This window comes from Babylonia areolata, chromosome 12 (genome assembly GCF_041734735.1).
Source record: "Babylonia areolata isolate BAREFJ2019XMU chromosome 12, ASM4173473v1, whole genome shotgun sequence".
Classification (NCBI taxonomy): Eukaryota; Metazoa; Mollusca; class Gastropoda; order Neogastropoda; family Buccinidae; genus Babylonia; species Babylonia areolata.
Window position 1 is genome coordinate 3990595 of NC_134887.1, and position 14955 is coordinate 4005549.

Sequence of the window (14955 nt, forward strand, 5' to 3'; positions counted from 1 at the left end):
ACTGTACCCAGAGTTGAGTGTGCTGTGGGCTTAAATGGGGAGACTGGGACCACACAGCCGAGTGTCATCCACTTCAAGGATGCGTCTTTGGGTGTGTTGCTCTAATTACCTGACCAACACTGCAAGTGTCTGTATCTCTCGGGCCTGGTTAACGCCGGGATATCATTATGACAGGAAGCGTAGAGTTCAGCCTTGTCACGCAGTCCCAAACCAAAATGGACCTCCATATGATAGCAACATCGTCATCGTCATCGTCATCGTCATCCTCCTTCATCATCATCAATATAAACAAAACACTGTCCGTCTGTCTGTCTGTCTGTCTGTCTCTTTCTCTCTCTCACGATCCTCTGCCGGACACAAGCCTTCTCAGTCAACTGGCGTTCTCACAAGCACCGCACATCCAGTACGAACAGGTCTCCTCAACTTTCTCACTTTGAGGTGTCATACCAATATCAGTGTATACCGCCACCTTCGTGCTCTTGCTGTCATAACTGACTGAGATCCGCTGCCTTCAGATTTTTTTTCCCTTATTTTTCTCAAGTTGTTCCTCTTTTCATGTTCTTGTTGTTGTTGTTGTTATTGTTATTATTATTCTCAAGTTGTCCATCGTTGTCGATATTCTTTGTGCTATTTTTGCCTCAACCAGAATATCCCTTGCTTATAAAGCGTGTATTAATTTCGTCAAAAACGTAACACCGAGCGGCAGCAGCAGCATGGCGTTGTGTTTGCAGTCATTGTTGTCGTCGTGTCTATACATGACTGTATATATATATATATACATTATAGAAGTAGTACTGATATACTGAACAGCAGCAACACAAGCGTTAACAACATGTGATGATACTAAGTAACAGCATTTGATAAACACATTCGCAGTTTCTGTGATGAAGCAGCAACTCAGTGACAGCAATACTTCAGTCTTCTTCTCCTCCTCCTTCTCCTCGTCCTTCTTCAGTTGTATCAACGTTAGTTGCTGCTGCGGCTGTTGACAAGGCAGCAGAAAATCGGCATATCTCCTCATGAGTCTTGTTGAGCTATTCCCCACCCCACCCCCACCCCACCCCACCCCCCTCCCACACCTTTCTCTCTCTCTCTCTCTTTCTCTCTCTCTTTTTCTTTGGTCAAAACATCACTGGATTTCAACGACGGTCGGTTTTCTCTTTTCACCTCACACATTATGACTTCACCCCCTTATTCGAGGATATTATTTTGAGGGGACTAATTTCTTCTTTTCCTTTAATTAAGTTCCTTTAAGTTCTTTCTTTCGTTCATCTTTCAGTCTTTATTTCTTTCCTTTTTTTTCTTTTTTAAATTTTATCTTGTATCATTTCTGGGTTTTTTTTTCTGTATTTCTTTTTTTTTCCGCTTTCTTTCGCTACGGGTCTCAAGGTCTGTGGCCTTTCATGCCCTGCTCTCATGGTGACCTCAGTTTCGATACCCCTCCACTTCTGTGCTTGGGGCGAGTCCTGTCAATGTCTTCAGTGTCGGCAGATTCATGGGGGGCTGTTGTTTGAGGGACGTGGTGGCGGTCTCCACTCTGGGAGGGACGCTCACTCAGTCTGGCTCCGCGACTAAGCTATTATTATCGTTAGTAGGGGGCTTAGTAGGTGGTGTCCTAAGTACGTTGAATCAGAACAGGCACCACTGAACACCACCGAAGTGACTCGGCAGCAGTGCAGGGTCTCCTCTGGTGTGTGGCCTCCTGGCGACCTAACATCGATGTTTCCGGCCCTGCGGACTGCCGACGATGGAACTGTGACAGACGAACCCGGGTGTGGTCGTGTATGGGGTAATCTAAATGAGCGGCGTGGGAGTAATGCCACTGAAATGGTGCAGATGATAGGGCAGCAAAAAAAGAAAAGAAAAAAAAGAAAAAAAAGAAAATAAAAAAAGAAGAAGAAGAAAAAAAAGAAAAAGAGATGGGCGGCGCTGTACTGTGGCGACACATTCTCCCTTTCTATGAGAGCAGCCCGCCATCTTCACACAGAGATGTCAGTTTTGACAAAAACACGAAACAATACAACAGAATACACACAATACAATACAATAACTGAGTACGAAGTTATTTACCCTGACGCTACACACTCAACTGTGTTCAGGAAGCATAATATATCATCGGTCAGACTCGTCCAATGAAGTGCCATGTCGGCTAATGAATGCATGCCATTTTTTAACAGATGAGAAGACTGAAAGGAATGGACATGAAAATAGATCACATGAAAGAATATTGAAATAGGTAGGCCTATATTATGGGTTCGAGATTATGTAAAATCAGCAATTGAAACTTCTACATAATGTCACAGTGATTGAATGGACTGCATCCATATAACTGATAAGTTCAGTTACAAAGACAAAACAATTGTTAGAACGGAAATGTTTATCATCATTCACATGTTTGGCTTTGCTGATATACTCACATCAATCCATACTCATGATCAATGGAACACATCAGTTACCATCCGGCTTTGGACCAACCACATCGGCGGCATGATAAGTCTCTGAAGTTTGACTTACACACACACACACACACACGGCACGCACGCACGCACGCACGCACGCACACACACACACACACACACACACACACACACACACACACACACACACACACACACACACACACACACACACACACACACACACACTACTGGAGAAAACTTGCTGGAACGACGTCAATAAACTAAAACAGGACTCTGACCCTGACAGAGAAAATACTGATAATAGCTCACGCAAAATTGATCGCATGTTTTCTTTTAAAACAAAAGGACATCACAGTAGCAGAAGGCTCACCAGTCTAATATACAGACTACGACTTGATGCCATAAAAACAAAACATACTTCTAATGTGACTTGCATTTGCGGCAATGAAATTACCCCTGTGCATATCATCCGTGAATGTGAACAGTTAAAACCATATTTACCAATGACATTTACAAAATCTGCAGTTCCATCTGCTTCCATTAGAAATGTCTTACATGATAATCAACATGTGTTTCAAATAGTTCAGAGTTTAATTTGGAGCCCAAATGGCTCTTTGTTGTAATTCTACTGGTTGACTAGTTAGTTTATTTTATTTCATTTATATTCTTATTCCTTTAAAAAAAAACAAAAGTTAATTGAGGAGAGAGGAACAGGGAAAGTAGTGATGATTTAAGGCATGGGTGGGATGGGGGAGATGACGGATCTTCGTCTGAAATCACGAATGTGGATAGACGTTAAGCAAAAGAACGAAGGAACGAACACACACACACACATACACACACACGCGCGCGCGCGCGCCGGCGCACACACACTGGCACATACACACACACACACACATACACACACACACACACACACTGGCACTGGCACGCGCGCGCACTGACGCACGCACCCACGCACACACACACACACATTCACACGCGCGCGCGCCCGCGCGCACACACACACACACACACACACACACAGGCACTGGCACGCGCGCGCACTCAGTGCACGCACGCACGCACGCACACGCACACACACACCATGGACTTCAATAGAAAATCAGTTATCTGTAGAAAATAACACTGAGTGTTTACCTACCAATAGACTGGAAGATGGCTGAGGTAACAGCCATATATCTATCTATCTATCTATCTATCTATATATATATATATATATACATACATACATACATACATATATACTGGTCTATATAGTTTCCTGGTACATGTTTTGACCCTTTATATATATATATATGTAAAGGGTCAAAACATGTACCAGGAAACTATATAGACCAGTACGCTTGACTTGTATGTAAAATCTTCGAGTCTTTTATCAGGGATGCTATATAGTATCACATATGACAAGAAACAATATGTATGCAGACTGTCAACACGGTTTTAGTTAGATAAGATCATGCACAACACACCTACTAGAAGTAATCGAAGACCAGCAGTACACAAATAATAGAAATGGGTAAAACTTTAGACATAATTTATTTAGACTAAAAAAAATAAATAAAAAAAAGCATTTGACTCAAAACAACATCTAATAAGACTTTTACTAAAATTAGCCTCATATGGTATCACTGGAAGCATATATACTGAACTGGATCCAAAAAATTCTTGTCAGAAAGGACGCAGGTAGTTAAAACTGGAAAAAAGAAGTAAACTAATGAAAATGTTGTCAGTGGTATACCACAAGGTGGCATACTTGGCCCTGCGCTTTTTACAATATTTTTTTTTTTATACATAAACGACCTCCCTGAAAATATAGAAAGCACATGCAAAATATTTGCGGACGATACTAAACTTTATGGCAATGAACAAAATAATTCTACACTACTACAAATAAAGGACTTATATAGGAAGTTACAGGAATGGTCCGACAGACGGAATCTCAGTATATATTTTAACGTATCAAAGTGTAAATTAAGTAATACAAATGGGGAAAATCCAGACTGAAACAAATACTATATGGCTGATGATAACAGAAGACACCACACAGGATATATTTCTTAAAACATATAAAGCATTGGTTAGATCATAAGTAGAGTATGGTAATATTGTGTGGCACCCATAGCTCAAGGGACAATCCATATATATAGAAAGGGTACAAAGAAGAGCAACTAAGTCAGTAAAAGAATGCGAATCTATGAGCTATCAACAGAAACTTACATACTTAAACCTGCATTCATTAGCTGAAAGGGTAGAAGGCTAAGAGGAGGCTTAACAGAAACTTACAAAATGTTAAAATACTATAATGAAGTCAATGTAAATAATATTTTTAGAATGTCAGATTATGAAAGTACAAGAAATTCAGCGATGAAAATGTGTAAGCAGCACTGTAATATTAACCTACGGAAAAATTCATTTGCTAATAGAATTGAACAAATATGGAATACACTACCAATCGAAACTAACCTTGCACAAAATACTAATGTGTTAAAAAAATCCCCTTGACACGAACATCAGTTTAAAAGAAAAATGTATTGACTTTCACGAATGAATTAGAGTAAACGAAAACGAATGTGTTTCCCACAAATCTCTAGTAAAAGGAGACAGATATCGAAGGGAACATAAAAATAGCCGTGAGGCCCAGGCAGTCAAACTGCCAGTCCCTACAATACTACTACTACTGCTACTTCTACTACTACTGCTGCTGCTGCTAGTAGTAGTAGTAGTAGTAGAAGTAGTAGTAGTACTAGTAGTAGGAGGAAGGTGGCAGAATGGTTAAGACGCTCAGCTGCCAATACAGAGAGTCCGTGAGGGTGTGGGTTCGAATCCCGCTCTCGCCCTTTCTCCTAAGTTTGACGGGAAAATCAAACTGAGCGTCTAGTCTTTCGGATGAGACTATAAACCGAGGTCCCGTGTGCAGCACGCACTTGGCGCACTGAAAAAGAACCCATGGCAACGAGAGTGTTGTCCTCTGGCGAAATTACGTAAAATGAAATCCACTTTCATAGGTACACAAATATGTAAGCATGCACTCAAGGCCTGACTAAGCGCGTTGGGTTATGCTGCTGGTCAGGCATCTGCTCAACAGATGTGGTGTAGCGTGTATGGATTTGTCCGAACGCAGTGACGCCTCCTTGAGAAAGTGAAACTTCTTCTGTTGTGTAGCCACAATCAACACGTTGATTATTTTGCCACATATTGGGGGTTTTCCGCAAACCAGTTGCTTGAAAAAAAAACCCACAAAACAAAACAACAACAACTACTACTACTACTACTGCTACTACTACTTGTTATGTGGTAACACCGACGGACTTTGGCCATACCAGAATATGCATAACTTTTGGCAAAAAGACAGCACTTCTTTACCGGCCGGTAGAGTTGTCTTTCTTTACTCTGCGTCAAAATGGCAGCTCCCAGCCCAAGGATCAGAGAGCTGTCCCCTAACGAAAAAGGACAAGGTGTAAATGATGACATTGGGAAATTTGATTTGAAGATAATTTATCGACTTATTGGACCTGATAAAGAAAAGCCTAAAAGTTTACCAGCCGTCGGCATACCCCAGTTCACACAAACTAAAGAAGAACTTTTTGTTCACTCCATTTTCGAGTCATGTGCTTTCAAGTCGTCGATGAGCTGTGTCATGGGTAAGTCGTACCACTTTTTGTTCTTTAAAATTGAATGTTAAGTATCGAGTCGCTGAATGCTGCAAACATTACATAAAACTTTAAAAAAAATTCCATCAGATAATGACTCGGGCCAGAGCTCCATGAGGCTGAACAGACACATTCACCAGTGCCAGGGAATGACATTGACAATGACAACCACAGTGACTGAAACAGTGAAAGTCTGAAACAGTGAAACGTGGAAGTGTTTGAGTTCCAGGTTTTGTACATAGATTCAACGAGAAATATTTTTATTTATTTTTGATAGTTGTGAGTGAATAAAACTGGAACACTTCACACAGTTTTGTCTTCCACTTCCAGTTCCACTCTTCGTGGATCAGTGATTATTTTGACACAGTCATTGGTTTCCGTTTCATCAGAAAATTCAAAAAGCCAAGGACATATGATCTAGCTACAGAAAAATCAATAGGATATTTTCAAAATCAGTAGGACAGTGTCTGGGTGCTTAGGAACATTTTTTTATAAATAGAAAAATTACATAACTTTTCACTTATTTTTTAGGTAGACATTCATTTGGATATTACTTATTGGCTTGTTTTACAGGATTGAAATATACCATTACCAAATATTTGTTATCAAAGTGGTATCTTCTAACCTAAGACAGTAAAAGTTGACACTTATAGGTTACCCTTCAGCCCTTTTTGGTCTTCTGTCTGTGGAACTGGAACCCTCCTTCCCTGGCCTGTTTTGGCCTGGCTGCATCATCGGGGAGGGGTGCTTCACTTCAGGCTCAAATTTATAGTGGTTTTGCTTAACGAGTAGCTACCAAATTTCACGTAATGACTGGAATATATAATTTTGACACAAGTTGCTGAAGTCTCAAGACAAGGGATGCAATAGCTTACTTGTAATCATCTCACCATTCAGGGTCACAAAGATTGAAGCTCTGTTGAGTCTATGACCATGTGGTTTTTCTTTTGACTGAAGTCAGAAGAACAAAAACTCCTTCCTTTTTTTATGGGGTGTGGGGGTTTGGAGAGGGGGATGGGGGGTGAGGGAGGGTGGGAGGCAACTCCCACACTCTCTAAGTCTCTTGTATGCACAAGTGGGCTTTTACATGTACATAACAGTAAATATGGTGCAATTCGGAAATGAATATGAACAACTCAGTGATCCTTTCTTTAACTCAAGAGGGATGACCACAGTCAAATTGAGCAGTCAACTCTAAACTGTTGGCTATTTATGTTGGTCTCACCCTAAAGCAAAAGCATTGGAGGGGGTTGATGGGGTTCTGTTTCTAAGATTGCCTGGATTCTTCAACCGTTCAAGCTGTAGTTGACATTATTTGAGACAAGTAATTATGGACAGGTAATTATGCCAATTTACAGACAGAAAAATTAAGCAAACTTTGTAGCAAATAGTCTTAGAAACAGTCCTCCTACTGATGTAAGTGGGGTGTATAATAATTGTAATACATGCTTTATTATTGATTATAATTTTATATAAATCACCTGAAAAATTGCTGTACATTGTGGTGACTTGAAAATTAAAAACTAATGGATTTGGGTCAGTAATAGAAAGTCTGTAGTGTTCTGGTACATTTTCAGGCCTTCTTGAAAGAAGAACTACTTGAAGGAAGGCCTTTTAAATTTAATAATGATATGGTATGAATTTTTGCAAACTTAATTTTAGTCAAACAGCACACTTCACTAATCACAAGAGATCATTTTTCTTGATCACACTTTTGTAACATTACAATAACAGTGTGTTTTGTAACCATGCTCATGGTAATTCATTGGCAAAGAGGTATACACTCAGATGTTCTGTTCGGTTCGATTAGATGCTGCAAGCAAAGGAAAGAAAGCAGTGCAGGAAGCCAGGTAATGAAGTATAGCTCTGTGGTGACTATGAATTGAACTTAAAGACAAACCATCCAATTGTTTAGGGCAGGGAGGGGTGGGGAGTAATGAAGGTGGTGGAACAGATGCATTGAGAACATTCACTTGTGTGTGCAGGCTTCGCTTTGGGAGGAGTGTTTGGGTTGTTCACGGCCAGCGTGGACCCCATGTCCACCATGTCCACAGAGACGCCCACCACTCGCATGGTGCTGACGGAGATGAAGAACCGATCCCTGTCCTACGGGAAAAACTTTGCCATGATCGGTGCCATGTTTGCTGGCACCGAATGTTTGTTGGAGAGTGTGAGTAATACTTTGTTGTTGTTTTTTTGTTTGTTTTGTTTTTTTCTTTTTCTGTATGAGGGCTGCAGCTCCTGTGTTCACTTGAAGAGTTTCTATGAATAGGCTTTTATCTATTTGTATCCATGGCCCTGTTTTTTTTTTACTCTGCCACTTAGGCAGCCATACTCTTTTGGGGGACTGGGTGTCAGTGTTGGGTATGTTTGTCACATTGTGTTTCTGTATCCACTGATTGCTGACATGGATTGCAGGATCTTTACTGCATATATATGATATTCAACATTTGTACTGTGTCAGTGTGCATGACAGAAAGTTTTTGACAAGATTTTCTACAAATTGTATAAAATCAATCAAATAAAGCATAAAAAGTATAACTGGCATATATCATGCTGGTTAGCACATTTATCAAACTGTGAAACAGCAGTGTCAACAGAAAACAATTCATACAAGTTTACCGGTCAGTTATGTATTTGTTGTGTAATAGTAGTATCATTTAGTGTGTGGGAGAATCGATTTAAGAGAAACTCCAGACACTGTTGAATTTGATTAAGTGACCATTCAACTTGGCATTGTCAATTTTTTTAAATTGTTTACTTGATTACTCACTCGGGACTGCAAATTTACACCCTCTCCCACACCATCTGTTTGTAAAAAGTGGAGAAAAAAAGCCTTAAAAAATACAAAAGACAATATTAAAAAATAGAAAGTAAAACTTCCAGAATTTCTTATTGATATGCTGAGTTTGTTCTGTGTGAAAATATTTGAAAATATCAAAGTTCTTGCTTCATTGTCAGAGCTCTTTAGACCATGTCCATGGAAACACAGTAAGCAGGAAAAAGGAGATCGCCAAATACTGAAATAGCTCATAAAGACGTTGATACCTTTCATGATGTGAAAAACAAGTAACTGGAAGTCGTGTTATTTACGGAAGTCAAAGATTGTTGAAAGGGGGTGTGGCACTCAGCTGACGTGTGGAGACCAGAAGACCAGAAGAGTCTGAAGAAAAAAGTCCTCAAGCCAGATGTATGCATCAGACACTGTAGAAACACACCCTTGTTTATATCAGGCACAGTGTGCCCTCCCCTTTTATCCCTTGTTGTGTGACACATAGCCCCCCCCCCCCCCCACCCACCCCCCAGGCCCATCCCCCCACCTCTCCCCCCCACCCACCACCCCCAAACCCTTCCCCAATCCACATTGGCCTCTGATGTGTAGTCAGTGTCTGATTCACTTTGACGGATTGCTGTGACCACTTGAACCAGTGTCTTCTTCATCTTCACCCACCTCTTCAGAATCGAAGTTCAATGTCTGGACCTTTCATTTGTATCATTTCAAGCGCTTCAGTGACCATAAATCGTCAGTGCCTTTGTGTGCTTTCGGTTGCAACATCCTAAGAAGACTTACATAAGAGCTTGCTTAAGATGCCATTGTTGACACAAACGCAGCGAAGCACAAAGCAGTGCTCATGTACATGCTTGACATTGGATTGCCCAACCAGCTGTTTTCCATTTTACCTTGGACATGCTGACGTTGCTGTAGTTTACTACTAGTTAGCTCCTGTGATCTTTGGTCATGTGAAATCCACATGAAGCATATCCAGCTAGTGAAAAGGCTGTGGTAATCCTTTCTCTGAATGGTTCCTTAAGTGCTACAGGAATGCTACAGTGTTTGTTGCCCAGAAAAAGAATGTAGATTTGGATTTTTCTGCTTTTGAAAAGTGACAGAATCTGGAAATGTTAGTTTTTCTCACATCACTGGTGCACAAATTTTTTTTCCTATCATTGACAGAAAAAATTCAACTTCTGCCATAGAATTATTCAATTATTTTACCATGATTTCATTGAACGTTAATTATTATTAGAAGCCCGTATGCATATTTCATTGAAAAACCTTTTCCAAGGCAGCCCTGGTGACTGATTTTAATGTGCCTGTGTTGCAGTACCGTGGAAAAAGTGACATGGCCAATGGGCCTCTGTCTGGAGCCATTGTGGGAGGCGTCATTGGATTCAGAGGTGAAGTACCCAGTCTCTCAGTGCATGTTGTTGTTGTCGTTCAGGGCTCATTGACTTACAGTGAGGAGTAAGGCTTCTGACAAGTTTGACATCTTGAGGGACCCAGACACCTGAACATTGTTGGACAATGGCAGTTACCATTATTCTGGGGGTTCCCTGACTACCTTCAGAGGGTCGCTCTCTTTCAGGGTCGTAAGGAGGCGTCACTGCGATCGGACAAATCCACTGCGATCGGACAAATGCCACATCTGCTAGGCAGATGCCTGACCAGCAGCATAACCCAACACGCTGTTCATGGCTTGAGTGCATGCATATTTATTTTGGACCTACCAGAGTGGATTTCTTATGCAGAATTTTGCCAGAGGACATCACTTTTGTTTCCATGGGTTCTTTTTTCAGTACACCAAGTGCATGCTGCGCATGGGACGTCGGTTTCCCGTTTATCATCTCATCTGAATGACTGTGCTTGGTTTGATTTTCCATTCGAACTTGAGAAAGGCTGAGAGAGAGACAGAGGGGGACGATGGATGGAGAGAGAGAGAGAGGGAGACAGACAGACAGACAAGACATATCTCATCTGAATGACTGTGCTTGGTTTGGTTTTCCATTCAAACTTGAGAAAGGCTGAGAGAGAGAGAGAGGGAGACAGACAGACAGACAGACAAGACATATCTCATCTGAATGACTGTGCTTGGTTTGATTTTCCATTCAAACTTGAGAAAGGCTGAGAGTGGGAATTGAACCCAAACCCAAACTTCACTGACATTGTGTTGGCAGACAGGCGTCTTAACCATTTTACCCCCTTCCTTTCAAGGGGTTCTTTCTAATGTTACACATTCTAATAAGATCTGCATTGAGCACTGCATTGAGCATTAATCATTATGCACGATCTGCCGTTTGTGAGATATATGTCACGCCATTTGTCTTTGATGGATGAAGTCCTTAGAAACTGAGGAAATGGTCTTTGTAAGTCCTTACAAGGTCCTTACATGGCATAACCTGGAGTCCTTGGCAACCCAGTGCGTGTTGTTGTTCTGAAGTTATGGAATAAAATAGAATATGTCTATATTACCAAGTGTAACGAGGAATATTGGGGGAGATAGTACATAAAGAAAATACAAACATAAATCGAAAATCACACACAAATAAATACACAGTAGAATTTGGATACATACATGTGTATATCAATATAAGAGCTTTTGCGTACACACACACACACACACATGTACACTCACACTCACTCACACATACACACACGCACAAACACACACACACACATATGAGTGAACGTAAGCAGCGTATTACATGTGGATGGGACTGATGACTAGATCTACAGGTACATGGACATGGGCACCCAGTGACGACGCTTCAGCTGCCAGCCGCTACTTTCAAGTGTTCTGTGCCGCTCACTGTCATGCCAGGAATAATGATTATTCTGTCAGTAACGTTGAAGCGTTGATGGTGCATCCTACAAAATTGATCACAGTTTCACATGCTTTACATTATAAAACAATCATTTATTTTATGTTGTGGAGTGTTGTAAAACTTTGGGTACACAGGTCTGTGTGATCATTGCTGGAGGTAATCTTTTTATTTTTAATAATTTTTTTAAGAATGTTAAAATTTGTGTTCATACTTGTAGAAGAAACATTTAAACTTGTGTTTATTATAGTAAGAGAATAAAAACAAAAAACTTGTGATTTTAATTGAGGGTTGCCTGCCAAAACTGGCTATCTGGTTTTGGTGAAGTTTTGAGAAAACTGCACTGGATTTTTTTTTTATATCCAACTGTAACATTGTGTTTTAGGAACTATTTCGTTCAATATTGTGAAAGCTTCTTGGCAAATATACCCATTTAAAATGTTTTAGGCCATCAAGACCAAGTCATCTTTTTTTTGTTTGTTTGTTTTTTTTTTTCATATTTTAATCAACATGAGTGTCAGCTGGTCAGATGCTGCATTCCCCCCAAACTGTGCCAGTGCCAGTCTGATCAGAAGATGGCAGTGCCAGCCCTGACCACCCTGAGAGGGCCATAAACAGCACCGCCACTTGCAGAAAGACAGCAACAAAGCTGTGAATGCCAAACCAGCTTGTTCCCCGGAAGGCAGTTTTAGCAGGACAAGGAAAAAACAGAAATGGTTCAGTGGTTCAGCACTATGGAATGGCCTAGTGGTAATAGGTCCACCTAGGAGGCGAGACAATCTGAGCGCACTGGTTTGAATCTCACAGTCACCAGTATTTTCTCCCCCTCCACTAGACCTTGAGTGGTGGTGTGGACTGGACGCTAGTCATTCGGATGAGATGAGAAACTGAGGTCCTGTGTGCAGCATGCACTTAGCGCAGGTAAAAGAACCCACTTCAACAAAAGGGTTGTCCCTGGCAAAATTCTGTGGGAAGAAACACTTAGACAGGAACACAAACAAAATTCATCATAATTCCAGGCAGAAAAAAATACAAAAACATGGGTGGCGTTTTCAGTGTAGTGACACGCTCTCCCTGGTGAGAGCAGCCCAAATTTCACACAGAGAAATGTGTTGTGACAAAAGAGTAAAACAGCACAATACAATACAACACAACCATTTGCTGAACAGATCTCGCAGGAATGGACTGCCCAGTAATCTGACACACTGTTATATAAATGTTGTCAATATCTCTTTGAAAATCAGAGTCATCATTCATCAGTAAGTTAGTGAAGTTTACGATATATATATATATATATATATTTATGATATATATATATATGAAGACTTTGGCTGCTAGACAACTATCACAGACAAGCTCCCCCCTACGAGACCCCCCTACCCCTCCCAAGCCCCTCCACATCCCCCTCCCCCCCACACACTGTTAACCTTGCCCTAACATGACGTGATGTGTGTGTGTGTGTGCAGCTGGTCTGAAGCCAGGTCTGCTGGGTGCAGCAGGGTTTGCTGCTTTCTCCACCGTCATCGACTACTTCCTTCGTCATTCTTAGCGCCTCCTCTGGGCCAAAGGGGAGTAATTCACTGGTGAGGCACACGAACAGTTTCATGTTCGTCTGGCTGGGTTTTATGTAGAACTGAACTTCCATGTGATGTTGTTATGATTTCCGTGAAGAAGAAAATGAAGCTTTGACTGTTGCTCTGCAGCCACCATGTGGGACTACTGCCTGAGTACTGTTCAGAAAATGGTTGAACAACTTTAGAGAGGAAATCGACTCGAAGAACAAAGTCTTGATTGGTTTGACTGTAGGGGATAAATAAAAGTCGTTTCTTACATTACGACAAAAATTGATGGTTGGGATAAAGGTGTTGTTTTTTTGTTTTTTTGTCAATGAAAGGTGGATGGCTTTCAGTGTAGATTTCAGATGAAGAACAATCATAGCATTTGAAAACAGCTGTAAAGTTTTGGAGAGGAAACACATTTTAGTGGGCGAACACTGTTTTCAGTAAAGAGCATTGTCTCCTCACTGCAAAATCTCATAAGATGTGTGTGTGTGTGTGTGTGTGTGTGCACATGTGTGTGTGTGTGTTTGTGCGTGTGTGTTGGATGAAAACTGGAGCTTTTAGGAGGGATATATTTCAAGAACAGCAATCTGCATTGTCAGTGGTTACGGGTATCAGCAGTGTTTCGGTTGAGATGTTTTGGCTCTTCTGTAAATTCAAAAAATATATCTGGAAATTGTAATTGGTTGCTTTCATAACTTATGCTTGGCCACGTGGGTGCGTGTTTGTGTGCACACGTGAGTATGTGCATGAATATGTGAGTGGGAGATGCATGCATGTGTGTATGCACAGTTAACTTCAGTAAATAGTACAGACTTTGTCTGAGCTTCAAACACAGGAGAAACCAAATGTGATGCAAGTTGTCGATACGATTGTGTCGATATGTCTGCAGCTGTGTGCATGCAGTTAACGCAGTGTTGATCAGTCAGTCTTGTTTTCACTCCTCTTTTCAGCTACTCTGGCCGCAGTGTGTGTGTGCATGTGTGTGTGAATGAGCTTGTCAGAGTGAATGACTCAAATGAGTGTGTGTGTGTGTGCTTGTTTGTGTGTGTGTGTGTGTGTGTGCACGCGCGTGTGCACACACAAGTGTACGCCTGCATGTGTTTGTGAGAGGCACATTCAAGTGCAGACATTGTACAGTTGTCTTTCCTGTGTGCTTGTTATTTGTAATGAGTGGAAAGCCAGAAGACTTGAATAAAGTGATGAGCACATTTGCCTGATTTGGCCTTTCCTCATTTGTGCATGCTCCTTTGGCCTTTTCTCATTTGTGCATGCTCCTTTGGCCTTTTCTCTTTTGTGTGTGTGCTCCTTTGGCCTTTTCTCTTTTGTGTGCGTGGTCCTTTGGCCTTTTCTCTTTTGTGCGTGGTCCTTTGGCCTTTTCTCTTTTGTGTGTGGTCCTTTGGCCTTTTCTCTTTTGTGTGCGTGGTCCTTTTGATCAGATAGCTCAGCTCAGCTCAGTTCATTTCCTCAAGGAGGTGTCACTGCGTTCGGACAAATCCATATACACTACACCACATCTGCCAATCAGATGCCTGACCAGCATTGTTTGTGTAACCGAACCTCTTGACAGCTGCTGACGAGTATAATAATAATAATAATAATATATAGTTTTTCTATGGCGCAACATCCAGCACAAATGCTGCTCAAAGCGCCTTACATCATCCAGTTGACTATAAACATGCCTTAACTCTTTCCATACGAACGGCGAAAGAGACGACGTTA

The 14955-nt window shown here is 41.2% G+C and overlaps 1 protein-coding gene across 1 annotated transcript; it reads left to right on the plus strand.

Moving 5' to 3' along the window:
- Window positions 1–5809: 5809 nt before the first annotated feature.
- On the plus strand, window positions 5810–14446 carry LOC143288330 (mitochondrial import inner membrane translocase subunit Tim22-like). Its single transcript, XM_076596703.1, has 4 exons — window positions 5810–6064; window positions 8059–8243; window positions 10180–10252; window positions 13141–14446. The coding sequence occupies exons 1-4, from the start codon at window positions 5824–5826 to the stop codon at window positions 13221–13223; spliced, it is 582 nt and encodes a 193-aa protein (XP_076452818.1). The 5' UTR covers window positions 5810–5823; the 3' UTR covers window positions 13224–14446.
- The last annotated feature ends 509 nt before the right edge of the window (window positions 14447–14955 follow it).

Bases quoted from the DNA above. Each gene is read 5' to 3' on its own strand.
- LOC143288330 (XM_076596703.1), top strand. From the start codon at position 5,824: ATGGCAGCTCCCAGCCCAAGGATCAGAGAGCTGTCCCCTAACGAAAAA. The intron at 8,244-10,179 runs GTGAGTAATACT...CCTGTGTTGCAG, and splicing joins CCGAATGTTTGTTGGAGAGT to TACCGTGGAAAAAGTGACAT. The intron at 10,253-13,140 runs GTGAAGTACCCA...GTGTGTGTGCAG, and splicing joins AGGCGTCATTGGATTCAGAG to CTGGTCTGAAGCCAGGTCTG.